At 34.7% G+C, this 20,106-nt stretch overlaps 1 protein-coding gene across 1 annotated transcript in view; it reads left to right on the top strand.

The window, feature by feature from the left end:
* Positions 1–19,365, top strand: part of KIF14 (kinesin family member 14) — a 29,162-nt gene extending 9,797 nt beyond the window's left edge. The window contains exons 9-29 of the mRNA XM_059822065.1: positions 404–522; positions 834–1,006; positions 1,358–1,505; positions 1,610–1,673; positions 1,896–2,080; positions 2,833–2,935; positions 3,161–3,321; positions 4,161–4,308; positions 5,008–5,160; positions 5,765–5,891; positions 6,494–6,587; positions 7,686–7,824; positions 10,112–10,212; positions 12,645–12,739; positions 13,512–13,733; positions 13,886–14,070; positions 14,660–14,818; positions 15,388–15,507; positions 17,940–18,014; positions 18,655–18,790; positions 18,924–19,365. Of these exons, the coding sequence (XP_059678048.1) occupies positions 404–522; positions 834–1,006; positions 1,358–1,505; positions 1,610–1,673; positions 1,896–2,080; positions 2,833–2,935; positions 3,161–3,321; positions 4,161–4,308; positions 5,008–5,160; positions 5,765–5,891; positions 6,494–6,587; positions 7,686–7,824; positions 10,112–10,212; positions 12,645–12,739; positions 13,512–13,733; positions 13,886–14,070; positions 14,660–14,818; positions 15,388–15,507; positions 17,940–18,014; positions 18,655–18,790; positions 18,924–19,315 (3,099 nt within the window). The 3' untranslated portion in view covers positions 19,316–19,365. The remainder of the gene's footprint in view (positions 1–403; positions 523–833; positions 1,007–1,357; positions 1,506–1,609; positions 1,674–1,895; positions 2,081–2,832; positions 2,936–3,160; positions 3,322–4,160; positions 4,309–5,007; positions 5,161–5,764; positions 5,892–6,493; positions 6,588–7,685; positions 7,825–10,111; positions 10,213–12,644; positions 12,740–13,511; positions 13,734–13,885; positions 14,071–14,659; positions 14,819–15,387; positions 15,508–17,939; positions 18,015–18,654; positions 18,791–18,923) is intronic.
* The last annotated feature ends 741 nt before the right edge of the window (positions 19,366–20,106 follow it).

Below are 20,106 nucleotides of genomic sequence, written 5' to 3'. Positions count from 1 at the left end.
TCCCCATGTGATGCAGGCCTAATGATCCTTTAGAAGGAATGAGGAAAAACTGTCTGCATAACTTTACAAATCATGAATCAGATATCGCATGGGGTTGGGGCTTGCCCCTTTTTTTGGGATTAAAGTAAATAAAATTTCTAATAAGAGACTTTCTTTGAAGCTGCCGTCATAAGTTTGATTCTTAACACTGCTTATTTTAAAGCCAGCGTCTCTGTTCTTTCCAGATGAAGATCATCTAGGATACTCTTGCATCTTACTGTTGTTTGTTAATCAGTGGTGACATTTAATATGGTACAGCTGTACCATACGTTGAATAAGCACAATTAAATCAACAGTACAGTCAATAACATCACACAAGAAAATACAACTGTATTATAATTATTTTTATTTTTGCTTTGTGTAGGAGGGTGTGAGTATCAATAAATCACTGTTAACACTTGGAAAGGTTATTTCTGCACTCTCTAAACAATCTCGAAGTGGAAAGAAAACTTTCATTCCTTACCGGGAATCTGTCCTTACTTGGTATGTACACTTCAGAATTTTCCATATAGAAGTAAAGGCTTTCTCAGATGGTGGATTCCTCTTGTATTCAGGAGGCATCATTTTCCCTCCCTCTCTCTTTCTTAAATGACCTGTGGAGGGAAGAAGTTAGCCTGTTGCACCAGGTAAAGAACAAACAGGACTTTGGTTTGTATTTTAAGTAGCTAACGATCACTCTCAAATAAGTAGCAAGACCCTAGGTATTTTGTATTTAATCTGTTCAGATTGAGAAGTTTAATTTTTATTTCAATGTGGGGGTCGGGGGTTGACTTCTACTCTCCTGTCAAATGAAGGTTGTTAAAGGAAAGTCTTGGTGGAAATTCACAAACTGCTATGATTGCCACAGTAAGTCCAGCTGCCAGCAGTACGGAAGAAACACTCAGCACTCTTCGCTATGCAAAACAAGCTTGTTCAATTATCAACATTGCTAAAGTAAATGAAGATGTGAATGCCAAGCTCATCAGAGGTGAGGTTAACATCTGCAGCCTTTGAGGGTTTTTCATTTGCATGTATGTTTAACTTATTGCTCAGTAGGAGTTGTTGCTATTAATAATCTGTTGTGTTGACTGACCACTTGTCAAATAGACTAATACAACCTAGGGTATCTTCTTTTTAATGTTATTCTTCTTTGAGCTTTTTTTTTTTTTTTGCCAAAGTTCAGATGGTATCTTAGGCCATACTTGAGGACCTGGAATGGGGAAAGGTTTCATTTTTAATTAAATAACAGGATGAATTTTCTAGTATCATACTGAAATGTCTAAACCCTATTTTGTCTTCATTTTTTATGTGTACTTTGTGTCTGGTTTGTCTAATGTAGAATTGAAAGCTGAAATTGAAAAACTGAAGGCTGCTCAGAAAAGCGCTCTGAACACTGATCCTGAAAAATACAGACGTTATCTGCAGGAAATAACATCTTTGAGGGTAAAATTGCACCAGCAGGAGAGGGACATGGCAGAAATGCAAAGGTAGGGCAGTCGTTAATGTCTTACTTTAAAATAGAAATGATAAAATTTATATGCTATAATTTTTCTCCTAATATGTTGTATTATTTTCCCCTTAATATATTAAGGGCCTGGAAAGAAAAATTTGAACAAGCAGAAAAAAGGAAAATGGAAGATATAAAAGAGTTGCAGGTACATTTTCTTTCTTTGCTTTCTATAGGAGATAGTACAGATAGTGTACTATGTGCTGATAGTACATCAGCAAGCCTTGCAGAAGAATAAGAACAGGTGTAAGATTTTGTTTCCTTAATGCTGTTATTTCAACAGGCTACTGTGACTTCTTAGAAAAATCTAATATAGATATTTGAATGCACAAAGTAAATTGTTTTTTATGCAGACCTTTCTTTTATCTAGAAAGCAGGAATTGCATTCAAAATAGACAATCATTTACCAAACCTCGTCAATCTCAATGAAGATCCTCAGCTTTCTGAGGTGCTGTTGTATATGATCAAAGAAGGAGAAACTACAGTTGGAAGGTACACACCAAATTCGAAGCATGATATCCAGCTTTCCGGAGTGCTAATTGCTGATGACCATTGGTATGTAGTGTTCTTTTTATACTTGAAGTGAGAGCAAGAAATACTACTTCTCACCCTTCCCTTTCTTTTGTAGTCACTCTTCCTTCTGGTAGTAACAAAAAATTATTTCCAACCAGGAAAATACTATTCAGGGATAATTTTTATAGTGCTCAATGATTGAGGTAACTTCCTTCTGTTCCCTTTAGAAATCTGTTAACCAAAGTAGTTTAATTTCTTTGTTCATATCATTCTTGTAGCAAACTTTTCTATTCATGCAGACATGCTGGAGAAGGACCTGATCAAATGATGCTGCGTGATAACTCTGTTGCATTAAGTTCAATGGAAAAGTGAAATGCCTTGACAGCCCTTACTTAAAAGTAGAGAGCAACTTGACCATATTGCAGAAATATTGTTTAAAGTGCATTACATGCACTTTATCGTAGACAAAATGCTGGAAGAAACTTAACTGATCAGTTACTAAAAATATGAAAGATATGTTGGGAAATTAAGCATTATTAAAGAAATGCTCAGATGACAGGGTATTGTAGTAATTTTTTAGCAGTGAATTCTTCTTAGATTTAAATATCGATTCTCTTCCAAAATATAGGTTGTCACTCATTAATTATGTATGTAGTAACTAAATAGTATGAAGACAATCCACATCTGGAAAAACAGTAACACGACACTATTTAAAACATGAATCTTAGTCTATTAAGAAACATCATTTGCAATTAACGTGATCTACTGATATCGCAAATGTTTCTTGTTTTCAGTGTTATAAAAAATACTGTTGGCAAAGTGAGTATTATTCCACTGAGAGAAGCAAAAACATACGTAAATGGGAAATGCATTTTAGACCCAACAGTTCTGCATCATGTAAGTAATTGATTTGGTAAGAGTAATATGTGCATGTGTGGATTTCTTAGTGTTGTTAATATTACAGCTTCAGACTGCAGGTTTTCTTAGAAGGCTCTGAAACCGTAAAATATTAGGGTCTTCCTCTTTGATTTCTAGCCCCACCTGTTATGTTTTAAGCACTGTAAACTTGCTTATAATATAAAAGTTATAGAACAAACTTTCCCCCTTCCCCTTTCCTAATAGGGTGATCGAGTGATCCTTGGGGGAGACCATTATTTCAGGTTTAACCATCCGGTAGAAGTTCAGAAAGTTAAAAGGCCATCTTGTGGGACTATGTTTTTGCATGATCGTCCAAAGGATTTTGAATTTGCAAAGAATGAGCTGCTTATTGCACAGAGAATGCAGTAAGTATTGTATCTTCTCATTCTAAAAATTCACTTGTTAATGCAACTGTGCAATAAGTTTAAGAAATAAGAAATTTACTATTACTAATTATTTCACAATAAGGGAAAGTTGGAAAATAGCAAGGTTATTGTTAACTCTATGTTTAATGGAAATGGAAGTCCCAGACTTAGCTGAAATGAATGTATACCTCTAAGAGGTGATCACCACTATCTAGTCCAGTTCTCAAGCATGTAGACCACTATTAAAGAAACACTGAGCTCCAGAGGTCCTCAAAGTAGTGTATCTCCAGTTACATTTCTCTCTGAGCACATAATGAGTCTGAAACTGACTTTTGTTGTTTTAGAGAGATTTAAAGCCTGAAAAGGAAATGCCTTATGAAAACGAGAAGAATTCAAAGTTACAACCTCGGTCTTCTGTGATGGTGGAAAATTTGAGAGACAGTGAAGTGTTATTTGTACTTGCTTCATTCCTGAGAGTTATTAAACTGCAAGACTCATTGACTTAAAATTTTCTTGTCTGCATCTTAATCTGATTTAGTGAGTTTCTATGACAGTTCTTAATTTTGTGAAAGGTGCATGATAAAATAGATAGGGAAATCAAGTAGATTTTTTAAATTCTGGAATGTCTTTCATCTTTACCAGTGTCTACATTTTCCCTACAAAACAAAAAATATCTAGGTAAAGTATAAAAGTTGTTTTTTAAAAAAAAAATCAAACCCTTATATTTTTACTGTTAAAACTGGAGGCTCCTGTCATGATAGAAGAAATTATTGTAATCTCTATGCAGTTTATAAGAGATTAAAGCTGGTATTCTAAATGTATGATACTTCTACATGTAGGCTTGAATCAGAAATTGAAGAGGCACGGCTCAAAGCCAAGGAAGAAATGATGCAAAGTGTCCAAATTGCGAAAGAGATGGTTCAGCAAGAACTGACCTCACAAAAAGAAGCTTATGAAAGCAAAATAAAATCACTGGAAGCAGAAGTGGTAAGTTGCCATTGCATCATTACATAAAACATATCAATAAAATGAAACGGAAGGTGTACTATGGGGTTTCTATTTGTTTGGGGTTTTTTTTTTTTTTGTGTGGTGGTTTTTTTTTTTTTTGTCTTGCATGTTATAACAGTGTCTTAGGGAATACTAAGCCTCATTCTTTTTTAAAAAAATCAGCTTTACTAGCACAAGAAGTTAGAGTAATTCTGAAGGGGATACCTACTTTATAAAGATTTTAGTTTATAGAATTAGCCAGAAACTAATTAATCCAGTGTGAATCTGATGAGCGTGTAACTTGTATATGAAGAAAAATCCCTAGAACATCTAACTTATTCTATGAGATGTTTAAATTACTACAGTTTTTTTAGTTAATATGGTGCTTTATTTTTTTTCAAGTTTGCATGCTGCTTTGTTGTTAGTCTTTTAAATAATTTTACAATATATATAGGTCTACATAGGATAGTAAATCATGGTAAACCAGTAACAATTATGGAGTATCTTATTTCTTAAATGTGCTATAGAAGACATAATATAATGCTTGTGAACTGGGATGTAACCTTTTATTGCTGACACTGGGCTGAGTAGTCCACAGGGGCTGCATGTTTTAAATGTATTGAAGTGAAAATAAACCTTAATATCTGCCTAAGGGATGGAAGTGGTATATCTCCTCTCATCTGTCCTTTTTTATTTTAGAGAGAAGAATCTCGTAAGAAGCAAATCCAAGAACTGAATAACCAAAAAGCTGCAACTAAAATACAGGAGCTAGAGAAGGCGAAGCAAAATCTTGAGCTAGAATTACACTTCAACAAGAAGCGTTTAGAAATGGAGACCTTAGCTACCAAGCAGGTAATTGGGGGGTGGGGGGGGATTTTTTTAGGTGATAAACTGTGGTTTGTTTTGTGTGGGTTTTTTTGTTGTTTGGTGGGTTTTTTTTTTAATCATTGTAAGTGAAGTGTTTCTGAAGTTTTTTTGTTCTACATGACCTTATGCAAAAGAACAGATGTTTTCTTTACTCTCTGAATATGATATTGTATTAAATTTGGGGATAAACTAATGCTGACCTTATTTCTTATATAATGTGGGCTGGTTTTTTCATGTACCAAACTTTAGTGACCATTGCCTGTGCCAGAAGTTATGACTCCAGGCATCAATGTCAGTAATGACTGGTTTTTAGCTGGTGTTTTTATATATATATATCTGACTGCTGCAACAAATATGACTTAATTTTTTAAAAAGTTGTTTCTTTTTAATTCCAGTATTTTTAAGTATGTCAATATCTTTGAAGATGAAGGGTTTCATATCATTATGGCAGATGTCAATATAAATTTCATTCTGTTCTGAGAGTCCATAAAATGACAGCAAAAAAAAATTTTGCTTAAATAAACAGCACTAAGAGTTTGGGATTTTTTCTTTTTTTTTTTTTTTTTTCTTTTCTTTTTGCTTCCCCCAGGCGTTAGAAGATCATACTATTCGTCATGCAAAGATACTTGAAGCTCTGGAAGCTGAGAAGCAGAAGATTGCTGAAGAAATACATACCCTTCAGAAGAATCGTGGAAGTGGGAATAAAACTATGACTAGTATGTATATACATAGTGTTGCAAGGGCAATGCTGACTTCTCTGTTGCTCGGTGGGCTTGGATTTAGTGCGTATGGATCCATAACCTTTTTATCTTTCTCTAACAATCCTGAACAGGAAGAGCCTTTTGGCTGCTATGATCCTTTCCATTCATAAGCCACATATATCAGACAGTGCTAAAAGCTTTGTTTTAATCATGGTCAGGGTGGTTAGCTGGATATACACGTAGCCTGTATTTACCCCAATTACTTAGTAGTTCTTCCCCTGTCTGGCTGAACTGGTTAGGCATTAACTCATTGGGGAAACTGGCGTAACAGAATTTATTCTGTTTAGCTTCCTATCTCAGATTAGTCTACTGTATAGTGTCTGGTGTTATGCCTCTGTTTCTGAAATACCCTTTACCTGACCTTTTATAAAGGGTTATCTTGGCTAGGAGGCTCACTTTTTCCCAAGGTACTGGGGATTCACAGAACTGTTGTTGGCTAAATTCCATTCAAGTTTTCTGGTTGTGGTTTCTTTTTATTTTTTATTTTTTTTTACCCTGAAGTTGTTGCATCACATTGTTTGATTCACTTAATCATTATGTGCTATGTTGTTTATTAGTTCCACTTACCTGGAATTCTCTGAAGCTATCTGTGATGATCAAAGAGGCCAACACCATTAGTAATGAATTAGGGAAAAACACTGTTTTCTACAGGTGAGTATCTAAGTTAGTTAATTATAAGGGGGTATGTGTGTGTATATATATATTTGGGTGTATATATATATTTTTTTTTTATATATATATATATAAAAAAAAATTGGGTGGATTCTGGATGTGCAGTGAGCTGTTTGGTTTTCTTTTCACAATTTTGTTAAATCGAACATGATAAATCACTTTTCCAGACTAGTTGTACTTAAGTGTGTAGTTCAGCCTTGTTAGTTTGAAATGTGAATTTCAAATTTGAATTTTAGATCAAGACTTTAAAGGTATGTCTACAGACAATTAATTTTGGATTGAGTGTGCTTTGGAGGTGAATCTTCTGATGCTCTTGTCCATCCTGCTTTGCTTCACTTCGCATATTAAAGTGGTCCGCAAGCACACTAACTGCATTCCTTTTGGACAAAATTAAAGCAGGGAATATGTGTCAGCCACTAGGAGGTGGTCAGTTCACATGGACTTCAACAGAGGTAGTTCGAAGTAAAAACCTCAGAATGTGCATATAGTGGATATTGAGTGCTTAGGACCAGTTGTTTCACTTCACAGATCTCTTGCTGTGCCATTCTACTTGCTAGTTGTAGCTGAAGAGTGTTCTCCAAGTGGACCTGTATATTGGTCAGGGGTTCTTGGTATGAGCAGAGATATATTAGTGCAGAGGAAACTTTGTATCATTTCAAAAAAATGCTACAGTAAATGTGGGTAAGCTAGGACTTTCTAGTAGGTGTATGTATTAACGTTTTTTTCAGATGTTGTCTTTTCACATTCTTCAACAAGAATTCTGCTAGTAGAATTCTGTAGCATATATTTGGTCCCGAGTTTCTTGAGAGCCAGGAATTTGTATGCTAGTATCTACTTCTATCTCTGAATACAGGGATTCCTTTTTTTTTCCTCTACATCAAAATAATTTTAATGGCTACACTAATGTATGTTTTGTGAGATACATGATGTCTCAAGCAATTTCTGTGTTTATAATCAAATTTTTATTCTCTGTATAATCCTGTCTACAAGCACCTTGTTTATTTTTTGCAATATGAATAATGGATTTTATTTTTCTTATTGTTTTTTTTTTTTTTTTAAACTTTCTCAAATTCTTAGGCACGACAAAATTGATGATAAAACAGGAACAGTGTCTTCTGTTCAGGTGCAGGTTCGTAACATCAAACTGGGAATAGCAACTCTCTGGAGCCTGGAGAAATTTGAATGCAAACTAGCAGCCATGAAAGAACTCTATGAGGTCTGTAACAACTGAAGAAAACGCACTAATAATCAGTAATATTTTGTTAAAGATAAGATTTTGATAAGCACGCAGGATGAAAATCTTGGGGTTTTTTTGTTTATGTGATCTTAAACACCAAGACACATGAGATTTTTTTTTTATTAAACACATGTGCACTGATTTGTCTATCACACAGAAAGAGGACAGTAGAAATCAGTGAGTTTATTCAGGTCATTTTGTGTACAGACTTTGAAGTAGTAATACAATGACTGCTTTGTGGTTCTGGCTGTTCAATTGTTTATCTGTTCTAGAGGAAAACTTGACTTTTTAAAGGTATCACTTGACTTTTAATTACTACGTTCTATCTATTTTTCTTTGGTTCTGGTAAGTTACTTTGTTGGTTGCTTTTGTCTGTATGTGCTTTAGGTTCTTCAATGGGAGTTTTCTAAAGGCATTTTTCATCATTTCTTGTTTAATAAATTGACAATTAAGGTGCACATTAATTCCTTTTTATAATTCCATTGCTTTTAATCAGACAAACTGGGTATTTTTGTACTGCACCTCTCTAAATGTGCAGTACTTTGTTTTGGAGCATATCATACTATCTTTTGTATCGAAGAGGAGGATGTAAAATAGAAGAAAGGGAGAAGTGGGACCAGCACCTACATTTGATTCTGTGTTCACAAAAAACTATTAACCATCACCTAAACTCTTTGTAATTACACAAAGGTAGACAATGGTTCCAAATTACTGAATACAAATAAGATTACAGTATCAGCTCTTATTTGCTGGGAGAATGGTATTTTTTTTATCTTCTAAAGAGAGAAATGTCATAAGAAATAAGTTTATATGACTCCATGTGAACAGGCAGTGTTTTCATTGCATTCTATGGTGAGGTTTTTTTTCTGGTTTAGAGCTGAAGACTCAAGAGGCCTAAGAACTACTTTAAAAAACAAAACAAAACCAAACCAAAACAAACAAAAAACCCAGACTATCAGACCTGGTGGCCCTTTAAAAGTACTTTCCTTTTTTTAGTAGCAATAGAGTATTCTGGGATTTTCCAATCTCCAGGGCTGATCATTGGTGGTTTTTTTTTTTTTGGTTTCTGCCATATGAATTGAAAGTTGTTTTAGACTGCAGTAAAATATAATGAAGGGTAAAGGAAGGAAAGTTCTTGGAGATGAGAGAGAGACGGTTAACGTGAAGGAAGGATACAAAGCAATGCAGAAGAACTGTAATGAACTTGTATTTTTTTACTGTACTTGTTTGGGTTTTTTTAATTAATACACAAAAGAAAAATATATATTTAAGACCAGGTTTTAGGTTAAGAGAACAGCTTGTCTAAATTTGTTGTGTGCTTGAATTTGTGGTTCTCCTGATCATATAAATTCTTTTCATTCAATATCTGTATTATGTATAGCCTGGAGCAGTATTGAAAAAGAAGTAGAAATTGCTTCAGATAATATATAAATAAATATTTGGATGCTTGCTATTTCTGAACACAAATCAAGTTCTGGCATAAATAGCATACTTGAAGTTTGCAGAGGAAGAAGTCTCAACTCTTGGAGCACTGAAGGTGCTTGGAGGGAAAAATATGAAGGCTTTTTACACTTCAGAATGCTCTTTTTTTTCCGTTAGAAAATAATTACATCTCATTAAATTATTATGTTTTATTTGAAACAATAACTTCTTCATATATGAGTATATATCTGAAATAAAAATCTTTCAGTATTTTGTCCATAAAGGAAAAAAACCATCAAAGAAAAGCCAGAAAAAAAATTGAGGAAACACTCCTTTTATGATGTAACTCTGTAATATGCAAGTATTTCCAGTGACAGAAGAATATTGCCATATTTATTACTAAAAACTGTTTGGATCTTGGCAATATCAGAGACTGGATTCTATTCCCTGTGGAAAAATACTGCTAAAACTGTTACACAAATCCAGATATAAAAATAAATAAAAATTCTAAATTATATATGCCCAGATTTTTAATAAATCTGTCATGTGGAGAGAGCTGTGAAAAGATCTTGTACTTGGTGTTCCTGTATCTCAGATGCTGGGTAGCTAGGTGTCTTCACTAAATGTTTATCTTGTTTTAGTTTGTTTTCAAACACTTACACCTCAAGTTGGCTGGCAGTTAGTTACTTTCTAGATTATAAATATTCTAACAAAAGAAAAAACATTAAAACTACTGTTCTGCTGTTAGTAGAACATATTGCTTTCATCCATATGTTGTATGCTTTATTATAACTCTATTTCCGTTTAACCCTCCTCCTCCCCTGTGTTTTCTTTATGTTTTCAGAGTAATGATAGCAATAAAGCTGCTGATGTATTTTATGATCCTGCTGATGATTGGGAACCTGACCTTTCAGATGCCTCAGTTTCCTCTCTTTCCAGAAGAAGGTGATACTAATTTGTAGCTCCTTCATCTATGCTTAAAGCAAAAAAAAATTTGTGTAGTTATCTAAACATGCTACTGTGACACTAATGTAGTCTTTTATTTATTAATTCTTCTTTTACCTTATTATAACGTCAAACTCAGAAATTAAATGAAAAGTTATGTGTACATTTGTGAGGGGGGGTAAAGTTTGAACTAAATATGTTACCTTACTGTGCTTTACTAGCTTCACTTATGAAATGCGTGTTAGTATGCAACATGTTCCTAATAAAAATTGTATGCCCACTAAAGCAGTTTGGCAGATTAAACAGCAATGTTTCTGAGGTCAGGCATAGCATATATGCAATGTATGCCTGATCAGTGCCCTAGAGTTTTATGTATGACTATTGACAACTAGATGGAGGTAATTAAAGGCTGTTCCCAATTATTTCAGAAAGCTATCTTAGAAATTGATATTATGTTTGTCTGTAGCACAGGATTTTTAATTAACCTGCAGAGGACCCACACATTAAGGTCACAGATACCCACATATGTCAGTAGTAGCACAAGCAATTTTAAATAGGCACTTGGACATCTATTCCCATCCTTACCCCGTGCACTGTGCCAACTGATGAGTTCTTCTCTTCTGTTCATTCCTTCTTTTACCCTTCTTCATGGACAAGAAATAGGAACAAAAGTTCCTCCAAACCCAAAAGTATATTTTTTCAAAACGTGTAAGGCTTTCCAAACCATGTATCTAGATATCATCAGTGCAGAGTGAAATGTGTAGTTTTTAATGTTTTCTTCATACTTGTATAATACGAAAGCACTGTTTTTAAGGAGTAAATTGCAGCTGGTCTGGGACCTTGTATTTCAAGTTTTAGCCTTGTACCAATATTTATAAGTGAATTGCAAACTTCTGCAAATTGTAGCTTGTAAAGGAAATGCTAACAGATCCTTAATTATAGCTTTGCTAGTGGGTAGCAGCCCATATGATTATTGTTATTCTGCTGTAAAGCGGGTCAGTTTATCCGACTGTAAGTTTTGGAAAGCATTCCTGACCATTCAAAGTAAACAAAAGTTATCTGAAAAGAATGCAATGGATAAACAGTTTCTTTATACTGTTTTAATGATAGAATAATGTTGGAATACCATTTTGTCTGACGCTGCCTTCTGGACAGTATTGTAATGTGTCTTCTTGAATCTCAGAAGTGTATTTGGTTTTGTTCTGCCTATTTTAAAATGCAACAATAGAAGCTGAACTGAACAAGAAGAGGTACTTGGAAAGGGAAATTGGCATTGCATGCTGCGCTGACAGCAGTTAACTGATGTCAGTCACACATACTGGTGAAATAAATTTAATTCTATGTGCTACTTGAAGGCTTGGTGCTCCTGATGTGTAGTGTCATGGAGCATAAAGGACAGGCTGTTCCAAAAGGGAAGGGCAGTTTGGGGCTGAATGTGACAACAGGGTAGACAGGGCAGTGCCCTTGCAAAAAAGAGTCTAGCCCCACAGTACCTGAGTGAGGTGAGCAGAGTAGGTCTGGCGATGACAACCAGGGTCAGCCAACAGTCCACATCCACAGGTAAGTATGTAACGATGAAGCAGGGCTGAGGTTAAGCTGGGAAATTGGCTCAAAGCATCAGGCAGGGTCAGCCTGCAGTCCAGTGATTGCCTGACACAGCTATTGTGACAAGATCCCGGGTCAAACTGGGAAGTCAAGTCTGCAGGTCCAGATTAATGGTATATGTGGCTAGGCACAGGTGGTTACACTGCAACTGCACTGTAAGTCAGGCAGGACCAAGGGCAGCAGACCATCTTAAACATAGCTTCAAGACAAGCTGGGGAGCCCCTGCTGAGTCTCCTTCCAGCTGCTTTAACAGCTTCAAGGCTGGCTGAGGCTTCTCAAACAGCTCTTTTATCAAGAGCTGGCCTTGGGCACTGGCAACCAAGGAGCCAGGCCAGAGAAGCTAAGTTAGATTGTCTAACTGACAATGGAGAACTTTACAGAACATCTGCCTTCTACCAAGAAAAAAAAGCCCTCTTATCTGGCTTTCCAAAAGCAAATAATTTTATCCAGCGAACAAGATTAGAAAGCAGACGTGTTGGCTTTTTTTTATGGTCCCAGTAGGTGGGAAAGAAATGTGTTTTGTCTCAAGTTCTAGATAATAATAATCCAGTAATAAACCAGTACCTTAAAAATGGAAACGTGGAATGAAGATCCTGCTATAGTAGCAAGAGGCTGAGGAAAGTGAGTAGGATCCTTTCTATGGGCTGTATTGTCTTGCTTTCACTCTGGTTTAGGTTCTGTGTTAGCAAGTTCGATTATATAAAAGTAGATGTTTGTTTTGTTTGCCTGATGTCTGTTACTATTCATTGAACTTTCAGTGGGTATGGGGAGAGAGATTCTTTCCCTTTAAAGCTTTTTTATGTTTTCACTCTATCATCCTTTCCTAGAAGTAGAAGTTTCATGAAGAACAAGAGAATTTCTGGATGTTTGTCTGAGATAAAATTGCAACCAATTCAGAATATACAAACTTCCTATATATCAGGTACTTACTATATGGCAGAAAACTTTTCATTGCACACTGAGAACTTGAAACTAGTACATGTATAAAACATGCGCTTCTAATAGTCGTTAAAAAAAAAAAGCGTGGGTTGGAAAACAAAATGAAAAATGTCCTGTTTATAATGTCTTCAAGTTTATAATGTCAATCTGTTAGTTGTAGGTTTTTTTTGTATTTTTGATTATGCTTTCTTAGAGAAAAAACTTCCTGACGAGCACTCATGACCCTTATTTAAGAAATTTACTTAAAACATTACTCTGCTTAACTATGCGGGTTAACTGGAGAAATATGATAGTTCATGTAACAAATTGCCAGAGGCTAAATCCTGATATAATAATTTGGAGACTTTGCTTGAGTTGTTGCTATTCATATTCATTCAACTACTGAGATTCCCCCAAGCTTTTTGTAAGGTTTTATAAACGTTTTTCTGAAATACTAGATACTTCAGTCTTCCAAATACTTTTATGCAATCAGTTATTTTAGATTGGCTGGATTTTGTTATTTTCTGTCTCTATGTAGGTTCTATTGTTGAAAAAGACGGATTCATGTTAAAGAATTTCACAATGGGATTTGTCTTTGTACTAACTGAATCCAGAAACTATGTAGAACGTTATATACACTTTTTTTTCTGACTTGCTGTCTTAAGTAGTTGAACATTGCTGAAGAAGCAATGTAAAATAGTCATTACAAAGACATGCTGACTGCTCACTACTATGAAGAGTTTCTTGCATATATGTTTTGCTTTTACATCATATAGGTTCACAGAATAAATCCAGCATATGCCCAAGCTTTTCTGAATTGTTTCTTCCTGGAATTTGCAAAGAATCTATAAGTTCAGCTTTAGATTTACTGGAACAGAATCATGAAGGAGGAAAGAGCATAGCAGATAGCCTCCTAACTAATTTGTTTATCATTTTCTCTGGAGTTTCTGCCATTTCAAAAGCCTATGAACAGCAAGATGAAGAATGTCAAGAAAACTGTAAGTCTTATTTTCATAACAGTTTTAAGTAAACATTAATAATGACTTGTCTTTCAGATGCACAAGCATTCATATGTTTGCCTATCAGAAGAATTAGCATTCCTGCTTTCTTTTGTAAAGGAGACCTTCTGATAGATCTCTTTCTCTTGTAGTTTTCTGTCTTGATCATGCTGCTCAGTCCCACAGCATCAGAATTATCTCTGCATTTGACCAGCTTGTGGTTCTAACCAAGCTCTGGCTTAACAATGTCCAAAAGTGCCCTGGATCTATAAAAGTTGATGAAGAAATAAAACAGGAAGTAAAGAACTTGGGAGGTTATTTACAGTTACTATTGCAGGTAAAGTATTAAAGAATTCATCTGTGTGTAGAGAAGTTTGATGCGTTAATGCAATAGTTACTACAGACTTGCTAAAAACATTTAAATGTCCAACGTATGCAATGACAAATGGACACACCTAAGGAAGATGAACAGCAAAGGGTGCATTTTTGCTGGCTAAACTGGTACTTCCATATGCTAGTTCAGAGTAATGCAGACCTTTCTGTGCCTAGGCCCTGACAATAGCACAGGTTCTTAGAGATAAAAGGAGAAAATAAAATGTGTAGTGACAAGAGTAACTGCTAGTTTAGGTTGTGAAGTGCTACTGTTTATAAATTTATAAACCAGTGGCCAGTAAATTCTTGTTCATGCTACAGCCTTGTGAAAAGTAATTATTTTTTTTAATTGTGTAGTATAATGGTACCATTCTTCCCTGTGGTTGCGAGGTATGGTCTTTTAGCTGTGGTAGATACGCCATTGGAAGTAGGAAGATATAAAGCTGAACATGCCTTGAGCTATTGTGGGCTAACGCTTGCGTTATAGAAAGTGTGTGCTCTTTGACCAAAGATGCTTTCTAGCTTCAGTGAATGATATGCCTTTTATTTCTCAGGGATGTTCTTCAGATATATCCTCGATGGTAACAGAAGCATGGAGCAAAGTAAACCAAACAGTAAAACAAACAATGAAATATATAGGACACTTGGCAGTAGTCACAAGGGCTGATATTTCCTTTTCTGAAGAGAACAACATTCCTGCAACTAGTCTACAGGTGAAAAAATGTTTATTAGAAATAGTGATTACAAATAGTAATTTTAATGTTGACATCACATTTATTTTCAGTAACTATGCTCAGAAGCAAATTGTTACATATAACAATTTGATCAACTGAATTAAGTATTTTCAGAGTTTATCTAATACTTTTGTGGTGAAAATGGATATGTGTTAATACCCTTGAAACTTGTATATTTTTTTCCCATAAACCCCCCACACTTTAAATCTGTATAACTTCCACCTATAAAGAGAAAGAAATACTGTGCTTTTAGGATTGCATCTGCACTGAGATTGTACAAGTCTACGTATTTCACTGAAATTCAATACTTATTTCAGTAATCTGTGATTAAGTACCACATAGACTTTTCAGAAATCTGAAGAAAGTTAGGAAAAGGAGGTTAAAGTGCTGAGCACCTGTGGTCCAAGAATGACATGAGACTGAATAGACTAGCACTGAACAATTTGCTTAAAATAAAATTATATTTCTAGCCCACTATGGAAAAGCTGTTTTAATTCAAGGCGATATAAATTCCTTTAATCATATGTTTTGAACCTTTATTTTAAAAGGACTTTGTACTTGCCATTTATGATGGAGTAGGCTCAGGGATGGAGTTTATCATTGATACTGTACAGGAAAAAGCAAGAATGGTGCAGAAAGAACTCATAAAACAAAATCCACAAAATGAGGTGAGATGAAAGTAAGATTGAAAACTACTACTATATCTTAGAGGCACTTGATCATGTCCTTCTATTTTTCAGCAATTCTTTCTAGGAAGTTTATAGTAGGAATACAGTTATGATTAGGAACAGAGGTTTGAGAGGGGTAGTAAGTGGGAATATTGACTGCAATCTTGCAGAAATTTTTACAGTGTTTAGCCTTCCACCCATATGTAAACTGAATATTTAAGTGTATTTTATTTAGAACTATTTCTCTGTATTGGAGGGTGTTTTCTGTAAAATTTTACAGTGTAACCATGAAAGAGGGAGAATATGAAAACTGGCAAAAAGGAGCAAGTGGACCTTTTATTCTGTATACTACCGTTAAGTTTTTGTAAAAAAGATTGCGTATTTAATATGTAGTAACACTTTATGATCCTGAAAGTTGTTTGTTTATATTAATAATAGTAATTATCTCTGCTATTTCTACACTCACTGTTATTGTCAGGAAGATTATTAGAAAGTTTGGAGACTTCATTTTGTCATACAGTGTTCTTACAGTCCTAGTCCCAAACAGCAGGCTATCTAAATATTAAAATAGTTCAGTTTTATCTTTTAAGAGCTAGTCTTCTCATGTGCTTAATGCTTGGGGTATGCTGAGGTACTTTAATGAATTGGGCACTTCAGAGGGAAATTGACTAAAGTAGTTATTTAATAGCACAGAAGTTGGAAATGTCCTGCTTGATTTCATGTCATTCACTGAAATCAACAGCTGACCTTCAAATACTTTCCAGGTTGATAAGCAGCAGTGGTATTTTAACTTCTTTATTACACTTTCCTGTAAAGTTACAGCAAATTATTTATATTGTATTAATGAGTTGTTCCTGTCACCTTCCAAATTTATTGTAATACGAAAAGAAATTACATCAATGGGAAGCTTTTATCTCTCATAAGACCTTAATATAATTATTCTTGTAATTTTAAGATGAGCTATTCCTACTACCTCATAATAAACAGATGGTGTGTACTTCCCTGCCCAATAGCAGTTTAGCAGTTATATTTTATCAGATTGAATAGGTACGCTGAAGTCTGTGTTCTTCTGGGGAGTAGTTGCTCTTTCATGAAACAAACATACTATTATTGGTGTGTCTAGTGTATTTTGACACTTAAAGCAGAACAGACGTCATTACATGCTGAATTCAGTAGTGGGTTGTTTGGTTTTTTGCCCAGAGGGGCTTTTTTTAAGCTATAGCCTGTTATTTTGTGGTCTTATTTTGCTTAGGTAACAAATCATGAGGAAAATGATACTATAGGGAGTTATGAAAAGTAGAGAATAAAGAATAAGGAATAAGCACCATAGTTAAAAATATTTCTGTGACTGTATGAAAATTCCAGTAGGCAAGTCAGAGTACCCCTTGGAAATATGCCATTTTCTTAGTGTGGGAGCCATTTTGACAGAAAGCCTGGCTGAATTCCAAGAAAATACTCTGTAAAGATTGAAATGTTCTTCAGCAAGGTACTAGGTGTATATAGTGTACATGCTTCCTTTCAGTGTTGGGATATATAAACTTGCTCTGCCACTTTCCCTTTGAATAACTGTTTTGTACAGACAGCATGCAAGGCCAAAGGTCACAGTTTACATATGTCTGAGCAATCCTGTCTTCTGCCTCATGTGTTTTTATTTTTGTTCTTATTCTTCAAAGTTGAGACATTTGCAGAACTGTGGCCAATAAGAAAATCTGCTTGATGAGTAGGGATATATAAAACACATATTTCTAAAGAATTTGTTACTACTCAAAAATACATGTCCTGGGATAAAAGGCTCAAATCAGTTAGAGAGGAGTGATAAATTGCTTGCTTCAAGGAAAGCAAAGTTTCCTTCCTACTCTGGTTTTCACTGTTGTTATTCTTAATCCCAGATAATAGTGAAGATAATAGTGAAACTGTCCAAAATCTTTTACGTTCCTATCTGCTTGCTTAACTCCCAAATGCTTCATGTTCCCAGCAAAAGGAATTGAGCAGTCTGCTTTCTAGATAATGCTGTTCACTTGCAGCAGATTCCTGTGTATCTGAAGGATTCCTGTATATGCTTGTTGCTGATGGAACTAATGTGAAATGAGGGAGAGAACACCAGGTTATTAACTAAGAGATTACCCCTGCCACTTAGAATGACAGTGATACAAAAATTATAGGACAACCTTTCTTTAGCCAATAGTTAAATCTACTCATTCGATCCTCTTGTATTAAGCGGTTATTTAAAACTTTGCAGATATAGTTAAAAATGTTTTCTACCAGTTATTTTATTTGAAAAATTGCATATTATGTTGCAGAAAAGATTATTTCTGCTTCTGAGTATTTTTCTCATTAGTATGTCAGTGTTCATTGTTATCCTTCTAAAATATTAATGTACTTTGACTCTATCTTGAATCGAGTGTACAATATAATTAGAAGTTTCTTTGTAGAGTCAAAATCGAATAAAGGATGATGTTGTGGCATTAGCCAGATTCCTTGAAAATAACATCTCTTATTGCAGAAAGGTAAGAGAAATGTTTCACAAAATGTGTGTTTTCAGTCTGGGGTTTAAATGTAAAGGATGCATTTAACAAAGAGGAGGAATTGAAACTACCTTCTGTATATTTACAATTGCATGATAACACTTCCTGTCTCAGTGGCATTCTTGTGCTTGAAACACTAACTTTTCTGGCTACCGCAATTCCACTCAAAAGTATTTTACTTTAATTTTACTTAAAGTATTTCTGGAAGTACTTGTATGTTATCTTCCTTCTTTTTGTGCTCATTATGAACAGCCTAACCACCTGTTTTGTTTTAAGTTGAAAGCTTCAAGTTCAGTAATGCTAATGTAATTGTGTTATAGCTACTGCAATATCTTATGGCCATAGTTATTGATATTTTGAATTAAAAGCCAGAATAGATGATTTAATCTATATTCTAAGAGCCAAACCTTTTCTGGATTTTACAGTTTCATTTGCTTTTTTTTTTCTGTCAACAATCTGCACTTCTTTTTGGAGCTATGTTATGTTTTGTGACTTAGAATCACTTTCATTTTGTGTTTCAGCATTGGCCTGTTTTATGTGACTGAATCCATAATAGGCATGTTTAATAGTTAAGATACTGTCATGTATTTGGTTCTTTTTATGTTGCTCTTTATTAATACAGAAAGAAATAGAATCCCAATTACCAGAAGAATCTCTATATCAGGAAATAAAGAAAAGCACTAACATTGCTGCGAAATATTTGGAATTGGAGCAGTGCCTAGCTGAAGTCTGTGAAATTGTTTCTTCTACATTACAAGGTATTTAGCTGGGTTATTACCTGTCTTGATAGTAACCTGTGGACTACAGGAGATTTGTAAGAGGGAGGGAGGGCTACTTGGTCTCCCTTTTCAAAATACTGCATTTGATTCTTCTTGCTTTTGTTTTTCATAGGGTCATACAGAAACACAAGCCCTCTCAGGAGCCTTGCAGAAAAGATTTGTGTCATAGCTGGATATTTTAACAACTATTTCAGTTTATTTGCCTTGTCTTCTACTTCTGCAAACAATCCTAACCAGAAAATATCCATGCCTTTTATGAACTTGAATGAATTGGACTCTCTGGTTGATTCCCTTATTGTGAATTTTGAACTTGAAAAAGGACAGCCATCATTGAAATCTCAAACTCTTTGTAGTGAAAATACTGAGACTCAAGTAGCACAGTTTGAAACAGGTGAAGTTGAAACTGCTTGGAAACGGAAGGGGGTTCCAAAACACACACACAAGCTCCAGTCTCCACCTCCATTTCCTGCAGAGCTTTTACCTGGTAGGATACAGTGGGTATAAAATGCTATTATCAAGAAATTCAGGGGAACTCTATTCCTTTACATGAAGAGAAAGCAACATATCACAAAAAGCTAAAGTTTATTGCTGATATTATTAGTAAATGATATGAAAGTAAATGACATGATTGAATGAGGATAAGTACCCTGAACTTCACAAGAAAAAATGGAATTCCTTTAGGGGCTGTTAAACTTTAAAATATAGTGCCTTTTGTTTTAATAAAAGTCTATTATCACCTAAGCTTATAAGAAATAATTTAACACAGTAAGTAAAAAAATCTACTGGAGATAGTATGAATGGAGAAATGAAAAACTGTTGGGGAATAACTAGGAAACACAGTAAATGCTTGGTAGGACATTAACATCTCTTCATCTTAGACCTTTGACTTAGGACTCTTTTGTGTAACAGTGGAAGGAGATTCCTTTGAAGAAATCTTTGTAACATACATTTATGTTGCATACAGTTAGATAAGAAGACTGCCTTCCTGTCTTAGACACTTGAAAGTTTGATGTGGGTACCAATTTTTTTTGTTGGCTTTGTTGTTTCACCTATGCTGCATTATGATATAGTAGTGCTACTGCAACTTTGAAGTGTTTTTTAATGGCTTTTATTTTTTTAAAATGTCAACCTCTTTTTTTTTTTTTTAAGAACAAAGCAAAAACTTTTTATGTAGGGGAAAACTATGAGAGATGGTACAAGTACTTTACAACCTTATTTGAATGCTTTTTTTGGTGGTTTTTGTAGTCCTCTTCAACTCAATCTGAAGTAAGTTTGTGTTGAGTGTTGTTGCTACC

Source organism: Gavia stellata, chromosome 10 (genome assembly GCF_030936135.1).
Source record: "Gavia stellata isolate bGavSte3 chromosome 10, bGavSte3.hap2, whole genome shotgun sequence".
Lineage (NCBI taxonomy): Eukaryota > Metazoa > Chordata > Aves > Gaviiformes > Gaviidae > Gavia > Gavia stellata.
The sequence above is the reverse complement of the archived record's forward strand: the minus strand, read 5'-3'. Positions and strand labels throughout refer to the sequence as shown.